The sequence below is a fragment of the Carcharhinus amblyrhynchos genome, chromosome 26, assembly GCF_965287045.1.
Source record: "Carcharhinus amblyrhynchos chromosome 26, sCarAmb.v2.hapA, whole genome shotgun sequence".
NCBI classification, from domain to species: Eukaryota; Metazoa; Chordata; class Chondrichthyes; order Carcharhiniformes; family Carcharhinidae; genus Carcharhinus; species Carcharhinus amblyrhynchos.
In genome coordinates, this window is record NC_137349.1 from 27,111,878 (window position 1) to 27,135,296 (window position 23,419).

Sequence of the window (23,419 nt, forward strand, 5' to 3'; positions counted from 1 at the left end):
ATTGGTCAATGAAGGCACATTGATGGCAAATGCGGTAAATGTATGACCCTCCTGCCTGTAATGACCCAGCATCTGTATCTCCAGATGTGAGCAAGTGTAAGTAACCATGCCTTTGCATTTCCAGATGTGAATGAGTGTGAATCCAGCCCGTGTGTGAATGGTTACTGTCGAAATATGGCAGGCTCGTTCATCTGCGAATGTTCGCTTGGCAGCAAATTGGATCCAACCAGGACTATCTGCATTGGTAAGTCATGCGGTGCCAAGGCGTCTCTTTACCCAGTGCCATGTTCCCCAAGGGAAGAGTCTGGAGATTGTTGTGTAACCCAGGCCCTTTCTCTCTTCGCATTCACCAAACTATGAGCTGCAAGGCTGTGTTGTGGGCTGAGCCCTGTTTTATTCATGGTTTAATTTGGGGTTTATCTTTATGTCATTTTATCCTTTAATCTGTCAGACCCAATGCCTCTGAATGGCCCATTCCCAAGCAGCGACGTGTAACAACAACCACTTATATTAATATAGCACCTTTAATGTCATAGAATGTCCCAAGACACTTCACCTGAACACTCTGAAATAAAAAGAAGACGCCAAGTCACATAAGGAGATAATAAGTAGGTCAGATGAGCAAAATTAGGCAGAGGAGGTCATTTTAAAGAGTGTCTTAAAGGAAGAAAGTGAACTAGGGAGATGGAGAGGGGATTTTCCAGAGCTCGGGCCTGAGACATCTGAAGGAGCAGCTACCAATGGTGCTGTGATTAAAATCTGGAATGCACAAGAGGCCTGAATTAGAGGAGCGCAGAGATCTCAGGAGGGGTTTGAACTAGAGAAGGTTACACAGAGAGTGAGGGCCGAGGCTGTGGAGTGATTTAGAAGAACAGGTTTTAAAATCCTTTTTAATTTTTAAAATCAAAGTGTTGCTGAACCGGGAGCCAATGTAGTTCGGTGAACACTAGGGTGATGAGTGAACGGGGCTTGGTGCAAGTTAAGGGGTGAACAGCAGAGTTTGACCTCAAATTAACGGAGGGTGGAATGTAAGAGAGCAGCCAGGATTGCACTGAAATAGGCAAGTCTAAAGGTAACAAAGATATGCAGGAGAGTTTCAGCAGCAGATCATTAAGATTTCAATTTTGGGATGTGGGTGTCACTGGCTATTTATTGCCCATTCCTAATTTGAGAAGGTGGTGGTGAGCTCCCTTCTTAAATTGCTGCAGTCCATGTTTTGTAGGTGCACCCACAGTGCTGTTAGGGAAGGAATTCCAGGATTTTGACCCTGGGACAGTGAGGAAACGGCGATATATTTCCAAGTCAGGATGGTGAGTGACTTGGAGAACTTCCAGGCTCGGGTGTCCCAGTGTGTCCGCTGTCCTTGCCCTTCTAGATGGAAGTGGCCTTAGGTTTGGAAGGGTTCACTGGTGTCTGTGGGGTGAGAGGGTGGGGCCTGGGGAAGGGGGTTTCAGGAGGGGGTGGGGGTGTTGGAAGGGGGTGAGGGTGAAGGGGGCGACCTGGAGGGAAGGGTGACAAATCCGGTTCTCTTGTTTCTTTTCCTACAGACAGCATGAAGGGAACGTGCTGGCTGAACATCCAGGATGGACGCTGCGAGGTCAACATCAACGGAGCTACACTGAAATCCGAGTGCTGTGCCACCCTGGGAGCAGCCTGGGGAAGTCCTTGTGAACACTGCGAGCTGGGTACTCACCTTGTCTGTGGGGTTTAGTGTGCGTGGGGAGTGTAGGGGGTGGTATTGGCAGCGGTGCTATTGCTTTCACAAAGCTGGGACAGTTTGATATTGACATTATACGGCACACACAGTAATCGGATCCTGGTGGAGTCTATTCGACAGTTCAGCCACCGAGTGCTCGTTCCTCCGTGCTACATCTGTTTGAAACTATTTTAAGGAAGTGCGAGGTTACACACTCACTCAATACTTGGGATTTTGGCAGTTGAATCAGCTTGTAATCAGCCAATAGGGAAATGTTTGGAGGCTGGGTCCAGTTTTCTCTTTATTGGAGCGTGAGGGTGTAGGAGAGACACCATGTTTGACATGCCAGTGAGCAGTTGTATTGATTGATGATCATTGTGCCTTGTTTGAGCAGGTGGGCAAGGGAGCCAGCAGAATTGGAGATGGATTCAAGGCAGTGACCATTTACTGTCCAATAAGCGAAAGTTGATGTTGCAGGAAGCAATGCACTTAGCTCCAAGAACCTTAATCCTAATAGCCTGCATAATATAGGCGGAATGGATAGAAAATGCTGAGATGTATACATCTCAGCAGAAGATACTGTTGCCAGATGTGCAATTTTATTAATGATTCTCCATGTGTTTGAGTGGACTAAATCTTCATCCCCGGGCAGAATTAATTAAGAATAACTGGATTAACATAATTAAATGAGGCACAATTATCCTCCTTATGGCCTCTTTTTTAACATAAATAATGCACCATTTAAACTTCTCCAAAGATGTGACTTTTCTGCCTTGTTCCAGACGTTACCTTACTCCAGTTTGCACTGGGATGGGTGTTTCCACAGAATATTTATGCACTACATGTTGTTCCGTCAGCGTTCCATTCGAATAAATGGATTTTACCACTCGAAATGAAACCCCAGGATTATTCAGTCATTGAATTTAATGGATCAATAAGTAGTGTCATAACACCAGATTAAAGTCTAACAGGTTTATTTGGTAGCACAAGCTTTCAGACCTCACCTGATGAAGGAGCGGTGCTCCAAAAGCTCGTGCTACCAAATAAACCTGTTGGACTTTAATCTGGTATTGTGAGACTACTTACTGCACCTACTCCAGTCCAACATCGGTAACTCCACCTGTTGGATCAAGCTTGATGTTTTGCAGGGTCTGTTGCAGGCATGTTGGGGGAGTAGGGGGATGATCTAGTGGTGGGGAGTCGGCGGGTGATGAAGAACAACAGCCGAGAGCTGGATTTGTCAAACATTCTTTGTATTTCTTCTGCAGATCCGACCTGTCCCAGAGGCTACGCCAGGGTGAAGGGTGTTACCTGCGAAGGTCAGCTCAAATATATTCCATTGTTCCAACTGTAACAAGGGTAAAATCACCCAGAACTGACTCAAGCAATGACATACACAGACAGTGGGTAGATTTGTGCCATAGTGTGTGAAGGTGTTGGTAAATCTCCACTCTTATTTCCATTGGCTTCAGGATCTACCTCTGTGTGTGCACAGATTCCAAACAATTATTGACATTAGCTGATACGAGCCAACAGGTGAGGGAAGGTGCTACTTTTACTATGCAGCTAATGTAATTACTGGGTGACGCAGTGGCACCGTGGTTAGCAGTGCCGCCTCAGGGACCTGGGTTTGATTCCCAGCTTGGGTCACTGTGCAGGATCTGCACATTCTGTCCATGTCTGCGTGGGTTTCCTCTGGGTACTCTGGTTTCCGAAAGACGTGCTGGTTAAGTGCATTGGCCGTGCTAAATCCTCCTTCAGTGTATCCAAACAGGTGCCAGAGTGGGGATTTTCACAGTAACTTCATTGCACTGTTAAAGTGACACTAATAAATAAACTTTAAGCTTTTAAACTTAGTTTGGGAGGTGTTTAGTGATCTTGTAGAGATCTATCAGATTATTGAGGGTGCATAGAAAGTTAACTCAGAGCTTTAAGTCAAACAGTGAGAGTAGAACTTGGGATAAAAGTTCAACCACCTTACTGGCAGATTTAGGCAGATGTCAACAAAAGCTTTGCATCAGTGATTCAGTTGGTCTAAATATAGGTGACATCAGATCTGATGCCCATTCTCTTCAAAGGTGACCAAAGATACTTTCGCTATCTTCTTTAAAGATGTAACAAGTTGTAACTAGTAGAATTGACAAAGGGGGAGCCAGTCAATGTGGTATATTTGGACTTTCAGAAAGCATTTGGCAAAGTCCCGCATAAGAGATTATCATGCAAGATTAAAGTACATGGGATTAGGGGAAGTGTATTGAGATGGATAGAAAACTAGTTGGCAGAGATGAAACAAAGAATAAGAATTAACGGGTGCTTTTCAAATCAGCAGGCAGTAATAGTGGGATGCCACAGGGATCGGTGCTGGGACCCCAGCTATTCACAATATATATTAATGATTTGGATGAGGAAACAAAATGTAACATCTCTAGGTTGGAGATGATATCAAGTTGGGTGGGAGGGTGAACTATGATGAAGATGCAGAGATCTTTCAGAATGATCTGGACAGGTTGGATGAGTGGGCAAATCAATGGCAGATGCAGTATAATTTGGATAAACGTGAGGTTATTCATTTTGGAAGCAAAAACAAGAGTATAGATTACTACCTGATTGGCTGTAAATTAGGAGAGGGGACTGTGCAGTGGGACCTGGGTGTCCTTGTGCACCAGTCACTGAAGGTAAGCATGCAGGTGCAGCAGGCGGTAAAGAAGGCAAATGGCATGTTGGCCTTCATTGCGAGAGGTTTCAAATACAGGAACAGAGATATATTGTTGTAATTGTACATGGCCTTGGTGAGGCCACACCTAGAGTATTGTGTGCAGTTTTGGTCTCCTTTTCTGAGGAAGGATGCTCTTGCTCTTGAAGGATTGCAGCAAACGTTTACCAGGCTGATTCCAGGGATGGTGGGACAGATATATGAGGAGAGATTAACTAGGTTAAGATTGTTTTTGCTGGAGTTCAGATGAATGAGGGGGGAATCTCATACAGACCTATAAAATTCTAATAGGACTAGACATTGTAAGTACAGGGAGGATATTCCCTGTGGTGGGGGAGTCCAGAACCAGGGGTCACAATCTGAGGATTCAGGGCAGACCATTAGGACGGAGGTGAGGAGACGTTTGGTGAGCCTGTGGAATTTATTATTAGAGGAAGTAGTTGCTTCCAAAACATTGAATGTATTCAAGAGGCAGCTAGATATAACACTTAGGGCAAATGGGATCAAAGGTTATGGGGAAAAAGTAGGATTAGGCTATTGAATTGGATGATCAGCCATGATCATAATGAATGGAGGACCAGGCTCGAAGGGCCAAGTGGCTTGCTCCTGTTCCTATCTTCTATGTTTCTATGTTTTACCAAAAGAAACAAGATCATGGCTTTTTAACATTTGCATCAGGGCTAATCTGCAATTGTTCCAAACCGTTACTGAGACAAGTTACAACCCAAAGTTGTATCTGAATTGATTCTACGAAGGCTTTTATCCTCCTATCAAACGAATGTTGGAACATGTCCAATTTTCCTAATTCAATTGTTGGCCGCTGATATTGTTTCCTAGTTCAAAATTCTGTCAAACTTAAGATCTGATATTCAGATTCTGTCAGTCCTTTTATCATTACTTGTTGGCACTCTAACTTTCTCGAAACATTTCGATAACATTACCTGACTTTGCCTGTTTTCTGAATAGGGAACTGAATAATTTGTGATGTCTCTTTTCTCACCAGATGTGAACGAGTGTGATGTATTCCCTGGTGTTTGCACAAATGGACGTTGTGTGAACACTCAGGGTTCGTTCAAGTGTGACTGCCCTGAAGGACTGACACTGGATGGGACTGGGAGAACCTGTGTGGGTGAGTACTGATCACTGGGGGTCCAGGGAGGAGGAGAAGATGTGTAATGCAACCACCCCACTGAAGACAAAAGGCAAAAAAAAAGACACAATAGTAAATATTTTAAGTTTTATTTATCAAAGCTTTGTGTTTGCCCTGAAGGGCAGAAATCCCACTGACTGAGTTCTTTGCTGGAGTAACAGAGAAGGTCGATGAAGGGAGTGTAGTAGATGTTGTACAAATGGGACTGGATTCCCCAATCTTGTCCGTCCTGCCCCTACTGCCAGCAAGAGTGGAGAATTTGGTGCTCAGTCAGAACTCCATTCATTACGGCGGGACTGGAAAATCCCAGCTGCAGATGAGGTGATGGTCTTTCAAAAAAATTTGATAAATTACCTCATAACTGATTTATCCTGTAATTAGAAGTATAGTGACAGCAAATGGACAATGGTAACATGTCACATAAGGGACAGGACATGGAGGGTGGGATTTGCAGCCGTGCTTGCCCAAAAGCTAGACAATCCCGCCCGAGATCAACGCAGCTTTGCATGTTCTGTGTCCCACGCACCACAATTCCCATGGTGGGTGAGATGGGAAAATTCCACCCAGAGTGTATTGGTAAATGGACGATTTTCTAATTGTATTGAAGTGTGCAGTCAGTCCCCCCAGGGATTGGCACTGTTTTATGATTTGTAGATTACAGAAAATTTGGCAATAAATTGTGAGAATGATGGTAGTAGATTTCACGAGGTCTATAACAAGTTGTGGAAGTGGGCAAACACATGACATTTGAAATGTAAAATGGATAAATATGAAAAGACACACTTTGGAAGAAACAACATGGAATGGCATTATGATTTGAGCAGTGCTATTTCCAATAGGGACCTTAGTGTGTCTATTCACAAATCATTAATTACGGCAGGGCAAATTGATAAGGCAGTTAATAATGCAGGCGGATATCTACTCTGTAAATAGGAGCTTAAACAAAGAAGTCATTCTAAACCTTTACAAATCACAGGTTTGGACCCAGTGGAATATTGTATACAATTCTGGATATCAGAGAATGAATTTTCACAGTTCAGTGTTAATCACATTTTTGGGGAGATGCAAAGTCTTTGGAAAAAGTATAACCAAGGTTTGCCAGGTTGATACCAGAGGGTCTTCAGTTAGTGAAGAGATGAGTGAAGTTAACAGCAGAGAAGCAACTGGGAGACTTAATAGAAGCATTCAAAATTGGACATAGATAAAGCAAGTAGGGGTAGATTGTTGCCCCTGGGAAGTAGATTGATGTTGTTACAATATATCTTCACCCCCATACTATTTCTTTTACCGTTTGGGGAATAGTGGTGAAAGGATTTCTGAGCTGATTATCAGCCTATTGAACCACATTGAACGTTTGTTCTGTGGCCAACAAGGTCTGGCATTGGACTCCAATGCTGAGCTTCTGATCCAGAGGTTGGGACACTACTACAAGACCTCCTAGTGGGTCGATAACTCAGGGGTCATAGATTTAAAGTAATTGTCAGAAAACTAGAGAGGAAATGTGGAGAAATTTCTTCACACTGTGAGTTGTTATGCAGCAAATAGCTGAAAGGATGGGAGAAGTAGATCCCATTGGAATTTTCAAAAGGCAGGTGTTTAGATACTTGAAGAGGACTAATTTCCAGGGTTGAGTGGGCAGAAGTTGGGTCTGGGACTAAACTGGACAGCTCTCTTAAAGAACTGACACAGCTACAATGGCTCAAATGCCTCTGCGTTGTCCTATTGTTGGAAGACAGTCAGCTGGTGGCAGCCATTCATTTTGCTGCAGGAAACATAGGAAGGAGTTTTCCTGTCCCGTCCGCCATTGGAATCAGGGCAGGTGAAGGACGGACCATAGAAAGGTCTGTTGACATTGGATGGGAGAGCGCGGCAGGAAAAGCCCACCCATAATGTTCGGTAATTACCAATGTCTGCATTGAGTAAACTTAACATTGCAGTCAGACACAGCAAACCCATTGAAAGTGGAAAATGAGTATTTCACATGGACTAATTTGATAATCTTGATGAAGCCAATTAAGGATCATTATTCCAACTTGCAATTGGTACCTGATAGAACAGCAAACAGAATAGGAAATGCCTTTTTTATGATCTCAGTGGAGCCCAGTAACTTTTTTTAAAGTAGATGAAATTCAAAATCCCAGTTATTTACTAACCAAATAAAGTCTCAAGATTCCGTGGTTTAAAACAGAAGAATTTTTATGCTACAAGTATCAACAGAGCAAACACTAAATATTATCTACCCTATCTGTCTGGGGAAAATCAATTTAACAAGTAAAGTTCCTTCCAGGAACTCGTCTGATCCCCAGCTGACAGCAGCACAACAAGCAACCCAAATTTTACTCGCTTGGTCTTTACCACAAATGGTACATTTTTGCAGAATCAGCTTAAACTGGCCTGGATGGTGCAGATCTCCACTTCTGTCTTCAAATAACTTATTCTCTTTGTTTATTCTTAGCTTCAGGATCCGGCCTGTTTTTGAATATTCTTCAGCTTGTCTTTTCTGCTCAAATGAATTTAACAACTGCTACTGCATAGCATGGACTGACTACCATCGTTTTAGATCTTTCAACAGGGTTTAGCTTTGATTCCCCAACCTCAGCTTGTTTTTGGTTTCCTTAGAAACTGGAAAGTTGTTTTCTTTCTAGGTTTTTGCTTCCTTTTCAGTTTAATTTTCAGTTCAGTTTGCCTCAAAAATATACAAGTTAAATTTTATAATATAGATTGCCTCACACTATTCATGGATATGAGGCTCTGATGAGCCGTTGTCCCCCCAGGGGAGAAGTTTAGCTGTAACACGGCTAACTGAAGTGACTGGATGCTGAATATTAAAACCCAGTGAGGAGTTCAGCTCCTTGTTATTGCTGATGTGTCTACTGCTTATTTACAGCCCCTCATGTACTTTGGATAGAAGCAAATTACTGTGTCTGCTGGAATCTGAAACCAAAAGAGAAAATGCGGAAAATTTCAGCAAGTCTGGCGGCATCTGTACGGAAAGAAAAGAGCTGACAGTTCAAGTCCAGATGACCCTACATATTTACCTGCTAATTCCTCTAACCTACGCATCTCAGGACACTAAGGGCAATTTTTTTTTATCATGGCCAATCAACCTAACCTGCATATCTTTGGACTGTGGGAGGAAACCAGAGTACCCAGAAGAAACCCACACAGGCACGAGGAGAATGTGCAAACTCCACACAGGCAGTGACCCAAGCCGGGAATCGAACCCAGGTCCCTGGAGCTGTGAAGCAGCAGTGCTACACAGTGGTTAACATTGCTGCTTCACAGCTCCAGGGACCTGCGTTCAATTCCCAGCTTGGGTCACTGTCTGTGGGGAGTTTGCACATTCTCCTCGTGTCTGCGTGGGTTTCCTCCGGGTGCTCCGGTTTCCTCTCACAGTCCAAAGATGTGCAGGTTAAGTCGATTGGCCATGCTAAAAATTGCCCCTTAGATTCCTGAGATGCGTAGGTTAGAGGGATTAGTGGGTAAATATGTAGGGATATGGGGCTAGGGCCTGGGCGGGATTGTGGTCGCTGCAGATTCGATGGACTGAATGGCCTCCTTCTGCAATGTAGGGTTTCTATGATTTCTATGACCCAAAAGGGTCAGTCCTTTTCTCTCTGTACAGATGCTGCCAGACCTGCTGAGGTTTTCCAGCATTTTCTCTTTTGCCCTCATATACTTCACTGTTTGAGGTAAATATAAAGTGCTGTTAATATGGAAGGATTATTTGGTTGCTGTTAGTGTAATAACCCTGTGATGAGCCATTCTTGAGGTGTTCCTTGGGACTAATCTCATGCTGTCCATCTCCTCTAGATGTTCGCTTGGAACACTGCTACCTGAAGTGGGAGGAGGACGAGTGCACAGAGCCAATGGCGGGCCGGTACCGCATTGACACTTGCTGCTGTTCGATCGGCCATGCCTGGGGTGGGGACTGTGAGGAATGCCCACAGCCTGGCTCACGGGAATATGAGACCATCTGCCCCAGGGGACCAGGATTTGCTAACAGGGGTGATGTTTTGACAGGCAGACCATTCTACAAAGGTAATGGCTCAGTTAATCTATATATTTCATGCGTTGGCATTTTCCTCAACACGCAATTCCTGCTGTCTTGATTTTGATTAAGTTTTTATGTCAATATCCAACAGTGAAACTGCTGATGTAAACAGTTATCTGTAACAGTGTAGTTTCTGGATCTGGCTTAGAGATGGAGCTGTGAAGCAAGTTTTAGAGTTCTCTTTCCTAAGTTTATACCCATCATGTATAATAAATTATATTCAAATATTGACGATGGGAGGAGGTTTTGTGACAATTCTCTCTCTATGCTAGAAGCTCAAGTTCCAGTCCCACTCAGGACTTGATGAGCACTTGTAAAGTGCCCAAATAAGATGGTTAACATCCTGCAAATCCTTCCAACATATGCCAGCTATGTGATGTAAAGAAAGCTGGAGATTAACAGGGTAAATATGTGGGTTTACGGGGATAGGGCCTGGGTGGGATTGTTTTTGGCAAAGGGTCAATGGGCCAAATGGCCTCCTTCTGCAGGGGATCCTATGATTCATGTAAAAGTGAACTTTAACACTCCACAACCACCACTGACTGTGGGAAATGCTGTGCGCAATTTACTTTTAATGTTTCAATAAATACAGAAAAATGACAAACTCTAGAGATGCTCAATCCCATAAATCAAGCATTTATCATTGTTTATGAGTTGAATTTTTATTGCCTGGATCACATGGACTGTTTATAGTGTTCTCAGCTTCATAGCTGTTCTCTGCCTCCAATGTTCAATATCTTTCTCAATTTGACACGCTCCTGACACACACTATTCCAGAAGCAATGCTCCGTCAGGTACAATTAATCCACATTAAAGCCAACACATTTCACAGATGTTGTGGTGTTGGATGAATCTTTGTGATTAAAAGTTTGGTTAAGCATAGGGCCTTTTCACTAGTGCTTAGAATGCTGGGATATTCTCACTGTCATCGCGTTCTCCTCCTGCTTTCTCTGGCTCTCTGCCAAGTGAAAACTGGACAGTGACATTTGCACCCAGAGTCAGGCGATTGTAAAGGGGGACAAAAGAGAGACATAGACCAAAGAATTTGAGCAGGTAAAAGGAAGAATAAAACCCCTGAATGCCTCATTTGCATAGCCCTGCAGATGCAGCAGGAGCCTGTTTTCATTGAATGCATGTCACTGTGAAGTTACAGATGACCATGCTCCACATATGGGATTTACCTTGTACCCACAGACCGATGATTCAAAAACTCAGGATGATTGTAAAAGATTGCTTGGCAGAGTTTGTCTCACTTGTGATCATTCCACCCTCTTCTCCCTTCCACTCCAAGAAGGGAGTGGAACTATCCGACCCAAGTGGCTTCGGATGAAAGGCCCAATTTGCCATTCCAATAGTGACCAGGACAGTGAATGTAGGTTAATCACAATCAGCCCCAATGCTCCATTATGGGTGCAGGTTAAGGGTGGCCAGTTTTTCCCTTCCTTTCTTCCTGGATATTGACACAGTTTTAAGTACATTCAGTCTCCCGCTGCCTCTGTATAGTTGCAGGTCAGAATCTGGATAGGCAACTCTCCATCTCTTGTTTTCGAGACTTTTACTGGGTATTGTGGCTTTAGACTGAAAATATCTGACCTGTTATTTTAACAATGTTGTTAGTGACTGCACTAAATGTCTTTCAGATATCAATGAATGTAAAGTCTTCTCCAGTCTGTGCACATATGGAACTTGCCGGAACACGATTGGCAGCTTTAAATGTCGCTGTGAGAGTGGCTTTGCCTTAAACATGGAGGAGAGGAATTGTACAGGTAGGACATCACTCGGAGAGACAGGATAATTATAATTCCTTATCTGAGTCTCTCAACTCTCTCTCTGTCTTCTGTTTATCTGTCTTTTTCATTTGTATTTCTCTGCCTCATTCCTTTTCTCTTTATATTTCTCTCAGTCTGTCTAAACCTTCTCTCCATCTTGCTTTTTCTTTCCATCTGTCGCACTCTGTTCATCTTTTGACTCTTGTTCTTTTTCTGTTTATCTCAGTCTTTTTTTTGTCCTTTTTCTCTCCTCCCCGCACCCCCCCCCCCCCCCCCCCCCCCACCACACGTTCGCTGATTGATTGTCCTGTCCTTTGTTCTTAGATATCAACGAGTGCCGTATTTCACCAGATCTCTGCGGGCACGGTACCTGCGTGAACACCCCGGGTAGTTTTGAATGTGAATGCTTCGATGGGTATGAAAGTGGTTTTATGATGATGAAGAACTGCATGGGTAAGTGGCAATTACTGGCTAATTACTGCTGAATGTCCCTGACCCATTTTTCAATAGAAAATGAGAGTGAATCACAACTGGGGCTGAATGAACTGAGTGAGATATTGTGCTTTAGGCACATCAGAACTCAAGAATTGAAGAATGTGGAAAACCCACCTGCCTAACACACTTGACCATTGAGTCAGCTTCATCTATCCAACTTCTCACCATTTCCTTCACCCCTGTCTTCTCACCATTTACTCAATCCCTTCTCTCTCCAGAAACAGGGAAGCAGGGCGATCTTAGCAAAAACATTCTAACCGTGGGAACGGGAGAGAATCACTCCCGTCTTTTTGGCAAGCTCTCAGACAGTATCTTACGCCACTTAGTGCAAAAAAAGAGTGCCCTCCCTGAGGATGAAAAAGCCCTTCCTAACATTGCTTCTTACTCTCAAACAGAGCCGAGGAGAAATTACTTCTCTCAAAGGGTGGCGAGTCTGTGGAATGTGCTACCCCAGAGTGTGGCGGATGCCAGGACTGTGAGTGAAGTTAAGGAGGAGGTAGACAGATTTTAAATTAGTAATGGGTTTGAAGGGCTATGGTGGACGGGCAGAAAAGGGGAATTGAGGCTGAGATGAGATCAGTCACAAATGGCAGAACAGACTCGAGGGGCTAGATTGCCGACTCCTGTTCCGAGTTTTTCTGATAAACTCCTCATTTTAAATCTGTACTCTCTGGGATTTGAGTCCCAGCTTTGTGGATAATTTGTCTGGACTAATTAAAAATCCCTTCAGACCCGGAAAATCATCCGTCATTCTATCTTAAATTCTCTTCTTTAAATTGCTGACACTCCACCTTACCTTGGGTGCCCCTATGAGCCTTCACAAAGGCAGTAATATATTACCAATAATGAGGTGCCCAGAACTGCACACAGTAAACTAACCGAGGTCTGACTAACATGTGACATGCAGCAACAGCCTCTGCAGGTTTGTAAGCTGCCCCTCTGGTATTGTAGTTGAGGATTGTCACTCATTGTCCATCTCACTCTTACAGAGCAGTGCCGTGTCTTCGTCTTCTCCTGAGCCAAGAGCCCTCTCCTGACTTTGGCCATGATTGCCTCCCACTGTCTCCAATAGCCCACAAGAGCCTGTCCTTGACCCCAATATCAGCCATTGTCTCGTATTGCCTGCAATTACTCTCAGTGGCTACCATGAGCCTTAGTGCTCCCAACAATGCCTCCCAACCCTCCTATCTGCACTGTCCACAAAGTGTCCAGGCAATATGTATAAAATGCCATTCCCGTGGTTCACTGGTTTGAATAAGTTGAAGGCCGTGGGATATGGGCTGTGCAGTAATGAGTTTGGCACTGCACCGTGACATGGTCTAAACTGGGAATGCCAGCCCCCCATTACCCCACCCCCCCAGGTCCTTTTACAATCTGGCCTTGGATCCACATGGATGCTGCCAGAGCTGGAAGTATCGAGTAAAGCCCAGCTCTCCTCCTTGGAATGGCCTCAGCCACCCTTCGTGGTGGCCTGTTTTAATGGCTTCCACATGTCGCTGTGAGGAAAACTGCTAGCAGCGACTGAGCACTGCCAAACAATCCTGTATTCACTGGAGCTGGGAACAGCTGTAGAACACTTAATAAATCCCACACAGCAGAGATTGAAAGAACATTCCAGAACTTATATTGCCCGAGCCATAATTAGAGGTGTGAAGGAGATGTACCATTAACATCAGAGAGAGTCCCTCATTGTACTGCAGACCTCACACCATGTTACAGGTCTGTATCATTCCCTGGATCCCACAACCCATGATGGAATCCACAGTCCCAGCTAAGTTACAATTTCTGTCAAATGAAGGAGCACGGAATTAAAAGGTCACTTAAAGGTTTTCTGTCAGGACTCTACTGCTCATATACTTACTTGTACAGGCCATCCTACTTATACACCCTCCTCATTTCAGGCTCTTCCACTAATACTCACCCCTGTACAGACTTTTCTACTCTTACCCTGTACAGACCTTCCCAGTAATGTTCACCCCTGTACAGACCTTCGGGGCATAGATGAGATAGATAGTCAACATCTTTTCCCAGAGGTAGGGGAGTCTAAAACTAGAGGGCATAGATTTAAGGTGAGAGGGGAAAGCTACAGAGGGGTCCAGAGGGGCACTTTTTTCACACACAGAGTGGTGAGTGTCTGGAACAGGCTGCCAGAGGTTTGAAGGAGAGGTGGGTACAATTTTGTCATTTAAAAAGCATTCAGACTGTTACATGGGTAAGATGGGTATAGAGGGATATGGGCTAAACACGGGCAATTGGGACTAGCTTAATGGTTAAAAACTGGGTGGCATGGACAAATTGGGCTAAAGAGCCTGTTTCCATGCTGTAATTTCTATGACTCACCCCTGTACAGACCTTTCCGCTAATACTCACCTCAGTACAGACCTTCCCATGAATACTCAACCCCGTACACTGTTTCTTAGTCAAAAACAGCCCTAAACAACATTCAGTGTTGAGGGACTTTTTTCAATGTCCAATACTTCTGTCACAATATTGTGTTATTTGAGTTAATGAAATAATATATGTGTGAATGAGTTTATACAGATTAAACATCAGCTTCAGCCTCAGGCTGAGTGCTGCATGCTCACTGCTGCTGGTTTTAGCCCAAGAAATAAATCTATATAAAATTGGTGCTTAGGCCAAATGCTGGCGTAAGGAGGAATTGGTGTAAGCATTCTTTTGACTATGCTGAACTGTTTCTTTGTACAGATATCGATGAGTGTGAGAGGGACCCCTTGCTGTGTCGGGGAGGTACCTGTGTTAACACGGATGGCAGCTATGAGTGCATCTGCCCACCAGGTCATGAGCTGACCTCTGAGGGAGACGGCTGTGTGGGTAAGCAGTTTCACAAATTCATTGTAAAACACTCTTAACAGATGCTACATTTTTACCGCAGTAATGCTGCGGTGCCACTGCGATAGATTCAGCTTTTTTTAAACAACTATTGGATGGAATTCTCTTGCTGCGTTGGCCTAAAAGCTGGAAATTCTCACCCAACCATCAATGGAGTTTCACAACCCACCCGCTAAAATTCCAGCGACAGGTGGGATGGGAGAATTTATTACCTCCAAGATCTGAAGAATTCAGAGTTGCCAACTTTGGTTGAATGCTTTCATTAACATTTCATGACATCATCTCTGGCTGCCAAACACACCCCCCTCCCCCCACAACTCCCACCATTGGGTGTCCAACATCTCCATGTTGGCAGTGTCTGACCTTCCTACATGGGAGGCACGGTTGCACTGTAGCACACTGCTGCCTCACAGCTCCAGGGACACGGGGTTTGAATCCAGCCTTGGATCACTGTCTTTGTGGAGTTTGCACGTTCTCCCTATTTCTGTGTGGGTTTCCTCCGGGTGCTCTGGTTTCCTCCCACAGTTTAAAGATGTGCTGGCTGTGTAGATTGGCCATGTTAAATTGCTCTTTAGTCTTCCAAGATGTGTAGGTTTGGGGGGATTAGCAGGGTAAATATGTGGGGTTATAAGCATAGGGCATCGGTAAAATGCTCTGTATGAGAGCCAATGTAGACTTGATGGGCCAAATGGCCTCCTTCTGCACTGTAGGGATTCTATGATTCTACACCAAGTGGAACGTGAACAAATTCTTTATTATTTGACTGGCACATTCTTGTCTGTCAGCCAAACAGCCACTTTTCCTTCTCCAACCATTTTACAATTAATAGATTAAAGTGCTCAAAAAAAATCTGAGGAATGTACAATCCTTTTTAAGGCCCGTGTGGTTGCTCTCCCCGGCTTTGCTTGCGTCTCAAGAGTTTAATTTTTCATTCCTGGAAAGGCCAAAGCCAAACCTGGAGGACTGGCAAATACCCAGTGAAAGCCGTGCCTCCAAGTGTGCCCCAAGCTTGGGACATTGGTGTATTTCTTCCCCTCCTCCTTCCGGTCATTGATCCTGAAGGCTTCAGGAATAATCTGGAATGTTTTGAGTTGAATGTGCTGTCTGATGTTTGTTTTCTGTGCTCAATTTGCCATGACCCCTGAACACTTGCTTCACACATTTCTTCCTTGATGCAGATATCAACGAGTGCTCGCTGAGTGACAATCTGTGCAAGAACGGGCGCTGTGTCAATATGATTGGGACCTACCAGTGTGCCTGTGACTCGGGATACCAGGGCACGGCTGACAGACAGGGCTGTATGGGTAAGGGCTGCAGAATTGACATTAAACAATGTGGCAAAGTGTAACATACTGACTAATCATAGAAAGGTTAATCTCCACAATGTTTAACCTGCTCAGTTGCTTATTCATCCTTCCAGACAAATGATCTGTAACCTGCATGAGGTTAAACCTGGTGAATGAAGGGAAACCTGTTGGATAACATTCATTCCAGTCAGTTCCATCCCCTCAGTCTATCTTCAATTGTCAGCGACATGTTGGAAGGTGTTATGGACAGTGCTGTCCTGCAGCACTTACCCAGCAATGACCTCAGCACTGATGCTCAGTTTGGGTTTCTCCAGGGTTACTAAATTCCAGTCCTTGTTACACTATACATCCAAACTTGGACAAAATAACTGAATTGCTGCACCTGCCTTCAATATGGTGTCCCTCAAGCCCCATATCCCTCAGTGCCAGACACTCATCTCCCCATATCCCTCAGCACCACGCACTCACCTTCTCCCCATATCCCTCAGTGCCTCGCACTCACCTTCTCCCCATATCCCTCAGTGCCTCGCACTCGCCTAATCCCCGTATCCCTCAGCACCACGCACTCACCTTCTCCCCATATCCCTCAGTGCCTCGCACTCACCTTCTCCCCATATCCCTCAGCACCACGCACTCACCTTCTCCCCGTATCCCTCAGCACCACGCACTCACCTTTTCCCCATATCCCTCAGTGCCTCGCACTCGCCTAATCCCCATATCCCTCAGCACCACGCACTCACCTTTTCCCCATATCCCTCAGTGCCTCACACTCGCCTAATCCCCGTATCCCTCAGCACCACGCACTCACCTTCTCCCCATATCCCTCAGTGCCACGCACTCACCTTCTCCCCATATCCCTCAGTGCCACGCACTCACCTTCTCCCCATATCCCTCAGTGCCTCGCACTCACCTTCTCCCCATATCCCTCAGTGCCTCGCACTCACCTTCTCCCCATATCCCTCAGTGCCAGACACTCACCTCCCCATATCCCTCAGCGCCACGCACTCACCTTCTCCCCATATCCCTCAGTGCCTCGCACTCACCTTCTCCCCATATCCCTCAGTGCCACGCACTCACCTACTCCCCATATCCCTCAGTGCCTCGCACTCACCTTCTCCCCATATCCCTCAGTGCCACGCACTCACCTTCTCCCCATATCCCTCAGCGCCACGCACTCACCTTCTCCCCATATCCCTCAGCGCCTCGCACTCACCTTCTCCCCATATCCCTCAGTGCCTCGCACTCACCTTCTCCCCATATCCCTCAGTGCCTCGCACTCGCCTAATCCCCGTATCCCTCAGCGCCACGCACTCACCTTCTCCCCATATCCCTCAGTGCCTCGCACTCACCTTCTCCCCATATCCCTCAGCCCCACGCACTCACCTTCTCCCCATATCCCTCAGTGCCTCGCACTCACCTTCTCCCCATATCCCTCAGTGCCTCGCACTCACCTTCTCCCCATATCCCTCAGCACCACGCACTCACCTTCTCCCCATATCCCTCAGCCCCACGCACTCACCTTCTCCCCATATCCCTCAGTGCCACGCACTCACCTTCTCCCCATATCCCTCAGCCCAACGCACTCACCTTCTCCCCATATCCCTCAGTGCCTCGCACTCACCTTCTCCCCATATCCCTCAGTGCCACGCACTCACCTTCTCCCCATATCCCTCAGTGCCTCGCACTCACCTTCTCCCCATATCCCTCAGTGCCACGCACTCACCTTCTCCCCATATCCCTCAGCCCCACGCACTCACCTTCTCCCCATATCCCTCAGTGCCACGCACTCACCTTCTCCCCATATCCCTCAGTGCCTCGCACTCACCTTCTCCCCATATCCCTCAGTGCCACGCACTCACCTTCTCCCCATATCCCTCAGTGCCACGCACTCACCTTCTCCCCATATCCCTCAGTGCCTCGCACTCACCTTCTCCCCATATCCCTCAGTGCCTCGCACTCACCTTCTCCCCATATCCCTCAGTGCCTCGCACTCGCCTAATCCCCGTATCCCTCAGCGCCACGCACTCACCTTCTCCCCATATCCCTCAGTGCCGCGCACTCACCTTCTCCCCATATCCCTCAGCACCACGCACTCACCTTCTCCCCATATCCCTCAGCCCCACGCACTCACCTTCTCCCCATATCCCTCAGTGCCACGCACTCACCTTCTCCCCATATCCCTCAGCACCACGCACTCACCTTCTCCCCATATCCCTCAGCACCACGCACTCACCTTCTCCCCATATCCCTCAGCCCCACGCACTCACCTTCTCCCCATATCCCTCAGCACCACGCACTCACCTTCTCCCCATATCCCTCAGCGCCTCGCACTCACCTTCTCCCCATATCCCTCAGCACCACGCACTCACCTTCTCCCCATATCCCTCAGTGCCACGCACTCACCTTCTCCCCATATCCCTCAGCACCACGCACTCACCTTCTCCCCATATCCCTCAGTGCCTCGCACTCACCTTCTCCCCATATCCCTCAGCACCACGCACTCACCTTCTCCCCATATCCCTCAGCACCACGCACTCACCTTCTCCCCATATCCCTCAGCGCCTCGCACTCACCTTCTCCCCATATCCCTCAGCGCCTCGCACTCACCTTCTCCCCATATCCCTCAGCGCCTCGCACTCACCTTCTCCCCATATCCCTCAGCACCACGCACTCACCTTCTCCCCATATCCCTCAGCGCCTCGCACTCACCTTCTCCCCATATCCCTCAGCACCACGCACTCACCTTCTCCCCATATCCCTCAGCGCCACGCACTCACCTTCTCCCCATATCCCTCAGCACCACGCACTCACCTTCTCCCCATATCCCTCAGCGCCTCGCACTCACCTTCTCCCCATATCCCTCAGCACCACGCACTCACCTTCTCCCCATATCCCTCAGTGCCACGCACTCACCTTCTCCCCATATCCCTCAGCACCACGCACTCACCTTCTCCCCATATCCCTCAGCACCACGCACTCACCTTCTCCCCATATCCCTCAGTGCCACGCACTCACCTTCTCCCCATATCTTTCAGCACCACGCACTCACCTTCTCCCCATATCCGTCAGTGCCTCGCACTCACCTTCTCCCCATATCCCTCAGTGCCTCGCACTCACCTTCTCCCCATATCCCTCAGTGCCACGCACTCACCTTCTCCCCATATCCCTCAGTGCCACGCACTCACCTTCTCCCCATATCCCTCAGTGCCACGCACTCACCTTCTCCCCATATCCCTCAGTGCCTCGCACTCACCTTCTCCCCATATCCCTCAGTGCCACGCACTCACCTTCTCCCCATATCCCTCAGTGCCTCGCACTCACCTTCTCCCCATATCCCTCAGTGCCTCGCACTCACCTAATCCCCGTATCCCTCAGCGCCACGCACTCACCTTCTCCCCATATCCCTCAGTGCCGCGCACTCACCTTCTCCCCATATCCCTCAGCACCACGCACTCACCTTCTCCCCATATCCCTCAGCCCCACGCACTCACCTTCTCCCCATATCCCTCAGTGCCACGCACTCACCTTCTCCCCATATCCCTCAGCACCACGCACTCACCTTCTCCCCATATCCCTCAGTGCCTCGCACTCACCTTCTCCCCATATCCTTCAGCACCACGCACTCACCTTCTCCCCATATCCCTCAGTGCCTCGCACTCACCTTCTCCCCATATCCCTCAGCACCATGCACTCACCTTCTCCCCATATCCCTCAGCACCACGCACTCACCTTCTCCCCATATCCCTCAGTGCCTCGCGCTCACCTTCTCCCCATATCCCTCAGCGCCACGCACTCACCTTCTCCCCATATCCCTCAGTGCCTCGCGCTCACCTTCTCCCCATTCCCTCAGCACCACGCACTCACCTTCTCCCCATATCCCTCAGTGCCACGCACTCACCTTCTCCCCATATCCCTCAGCGCCTCGCACTCACCTTCTCCCCATTCCCTCAGCACCACGCACTCACCTTCTCCCCATATCCCTCAGTGCCTCGCACTCACCTTCTCCCCATATCCCTCAGTGCCTCGCACTCACCTTCTCCCCATATCCCTCAGTGCCACGCACTCACCTTCTCCCCATATCCCTCAGTGCCACACACTCACCTTCTCCCCATATCCCTCAGTGCCTCGCACTCACCTTCTCTCCATATCCCTCAGTGCCTCGCACTCACCTTCTCCCCATATCCGTCAGTGCCTCGCACTCACCTTCTCCCCATATCCCTCAATGCCATGCACTCACCTTCTCCCCATATCCCTCAATGCCGTGTACCCATGTAATCCTCCATCTTCTCTCTCTAGAAACAGATGTAATTATTTCTTTCCCTTCCACACTAGCTTCTGACTGAACGCTCAGTGATATTTTATTCTAAAATCTGATTATCATCGGAGTGATGAAGCTCACCACATTACCCTTCCTACTTTTAAATTTATTATTTATCAGAACTTTTGCCTCTATTGCACTTGCCAACTCCCTTTGTTAATCTGAGAAACCTTATTTCGCAATCTTCTGTTTTCTAAAAACTGAATTTCAATTTACGCTGTTCCTCAACCATGGTTATCCTTCAATGTGCCCTCCCAGATTCAGTTACAGTGTAGTAATATAGTCAGTATGCTATAGTCAGTATATATAGTTCATATAGTCAGTATACTAATCTCATTCTCATTACTGTAGGAAATCCTCATTTTGGTCTTCACTTTAAGGTTAATAAATTGGTTATGTATTACACAAAGTCCCAGCTATCTGTTGACTTTTTCCTACTTCAGATATTGACGAATGTACAATCATGAACGGGGGATGTGACACACATTGCACAAACTCAGAGGGAAGCTACGAGTGCAGCTGCAGTGAGGGCTACGCGCTGATGCCTGACAAGAGAACATGTGCAGGTAGGCAGCATGAGACTGTTAAAACTGATGGTGTTCTGCGGTATGGTAAACTCTCCTTGTGATACTAACAGGGCATCATTTACAAGGTAAAAAGTCTGACAACACCAGGTTTTAGTCCAACCTATTTATTTATTATCAAATAAATAGGTTGGACTAAAACCTGGTGTTGTCAGACTTTTTACTGTGTTTACGCCAGTCCAACGCCGGCATACCCACATCATCATTTACAAGCCCAGTACAATTTTACCATTATTGGTTCACACCTCCAATTATAACTGAAATCCATGTGACATTGAGGATTGTTAGAATTAAAATCAACCATTACCATTCAAGAAAAGTAACAAAACCTGGTTAAATGAGGAGTCAAGGATAATACACTAGGAATATCTCCAGACATACCTGAAAATGAGGTGTCAACCTGGTGAAGCTACAGTATACATGCTAAACAGCAGAAACAATGTGTAATAGACAGACCCAAGTGGTCCCATAACCGAAGACCAGATCAATGTTCTGCGGTTCTGCTCTGATCATGAATGGTGGCAGCCAGTTAACTGGGGGAGAAGGCTCCACAACCAACCTCAGTGATGAAGGAGCCCAGTACATCAGTGCAAAAGATAAGGCTGAAGCATTCACAACAATCTTAATCCAGAAATACCAAGTGGATGATCCTATCTCAGTTGCTCCTGGGGTCCTCAGCATCACAGATCCTCAGCCAATTCAATTCACTCCCTGTGATAGCAAGAAACATTGATAATGGATACTGCAAAGGCAATGGGCCCTGACAACATCCCAAGAGTAGTTTTGGAGACTTGTGGTCCAGAATTAGTTGCACCCCTAGCCAAGTTGTTCCAGTGTGGAAATGTGGAAAATTCCTGGGTATGTCCTGTCCACAAAAACCAGGACAAATCCGACCCAGCCAATCAGTCTCCTCTCAATCATCTGAAGAATGATGGAAGGTGTCATTGATGGTGCTATCCAGCAGCACTCACTCAGCATTATTTATGCTGCTCACCAATGTTCAGTATGGGTTTCACCAGGGCCATGCAGCTCCAGACCTCTTTACCGCCTTCGTCCAAACATGAGAAAAGAGTTGAATACCAGAGATAAGGTAGGAGTGACTTCCCATCAAATAGCATTTAACAAAATTTGGCATCAAGGAGTCCTTGTAAAATTGATGTCAAGGGGAATGGTGGGGGGATCTCTCCATTGGTTGGAGTCATACCTGGCACATGGGAAAATGATTGTGGAGGGTCAATCATCTCGGCCCCAGGACATCACTGCAGGAGTTCCTCAGGGTAGTGTCCAAACCCAACCAACTTCAGCTGCTTCATCAATAATCTTCCCTCCGTCATAATATCAATGTTTGCTGATGATTGCACAATGTGAAGTATCTTTTTCCTCAGAGATTGAAGCAGTTCATGTCCATAAGCAACAAGACCCGGACAATATCCAGGCTTGAGTTGACAAGTGGCAAGTTACATTCATGCCACACAAGTGCCAGGCAATAACCATCTCCAACAAAAGAGAATCTAACTATCTTCCTTTCACATTCAATGGCATATTATAAATCACCCTTAAATGATAGGAGATTGGGAAGTTTTGATGTCCAAAGGGCCTTGGATGTCCTTGTTCTTGAGTCACTAAAATGAGCAGGCAGGTGCAGCAAGCAATCCAGAAGGCAAATGGTGTGTCAACCTTCACCGTGAGGAGATTTGAGCACTGAAGATTCTTTGCTATAATTGTACAGAGCCTTACTGAGACCGCACCTTGAGTATTATGTACAGTTTTGAACTCCTTATCTAAGGAAAGATATACTTGCCATAGAGGGAGTGCTACAGAGATTCACCAGACTATCCCTGGAATGTCGGGATTGTGCTATGAGAAGTGTTTGTGGAAACTAGGCCTCTATTCTATAGTTTTGCAGAATGAGAGGTGGTCTCATTGAGAGTTACAAAATTCTTACAGGACGTGACCATAGGTAGGACGTTTCCCCTGGGTGGTGAGATTAGAACCATGGGACACAATCTCAGAATAAGGACAGGCCATTTTAGACTAAGATGAGGAGGAATTTCTTCACTCAGAGGGTGGTAAGTCATTGGAATTCTCTATTCCTGAGGGCTGTAGAAGCTCAATCCCTGAGCATGTTCAAGACAGAGATCGATAAATTTCTGGATACTAATGACATCAAGGGATATGGGGGTAGAGTGGGGCATGGAAATAGATAATCAGCTATGATCCAATTGAACGGCAGAACAGGTTCTTCAGGTTGAATGGCCCGCTCCTATTTCCATGTTCCTCTTTCCTGGATGCGTGCATCTCCGAAGCTATTCAAGAAGCTTGAAAACATCCAGGACAAAGCAGCTAGTTGATCAACACCTCATCCACCACCTTAAACATTCAAATCACCCACCATCGACACACAGTGGCAACCGCTTGTAGAAGATGCAAGGCTCCTTTGACAGCACTTTCCAAACCTGTGATGTCTACCACCTAGAAAGAGA

The 23,419-nt window shown here is 46.5% G+C and overlaps 1 protein-coding gene across 1 annotated transcript in view; it reads left to right on the forward strand.

Annotated features, from left to right (window-relative positions):
- Window positions 1-23,419, forward strand: part of fbn3 (fibrillin 3) — a 227,294-nt gene that overhangs the window by 129,721 nt on the left and 74,154 nt on the right. Inside the window, exons 20-29 of the mRNA XM_080212943.1 lie at window positions 125-244; window positions 1,548-1,685; window positions 2,965-3,015; window positions 5,413-5,538; window positions 9,373-9,600; window positions 11,254-11,379; window positions 11,707-11,835; window positions 14,584-14,709; window positions 15,906-16,031; window positions 20,796-20,918. Of these exons, the coding sequence (XP_080069069.1) occupies window positions 125-244; window positions 1,548-1,685; window positions 2,965-3,015; window positions 5,413-5,538; window positions 9,373-9,600; window positions 11,254-11,379; window positions 11,707-11,835; window positions 14,584-14,709; window positions 15,906-16,031; window positions 20,796-20,918 (1,293 nt within the window). The remainder of the gene's footprint in view (window positions 1-124; window positions 245-1,547; window positions 1,686-2,964; window positions 3,016-5,412; window positions 5,539-9,372; window positions 9,601-11,253; window positions 11,380-11,706; window positions 11,836-14,583; window positions 14,710-15,905; window positions 16,032-20,795; window positions 20,919-23,419) is intronic.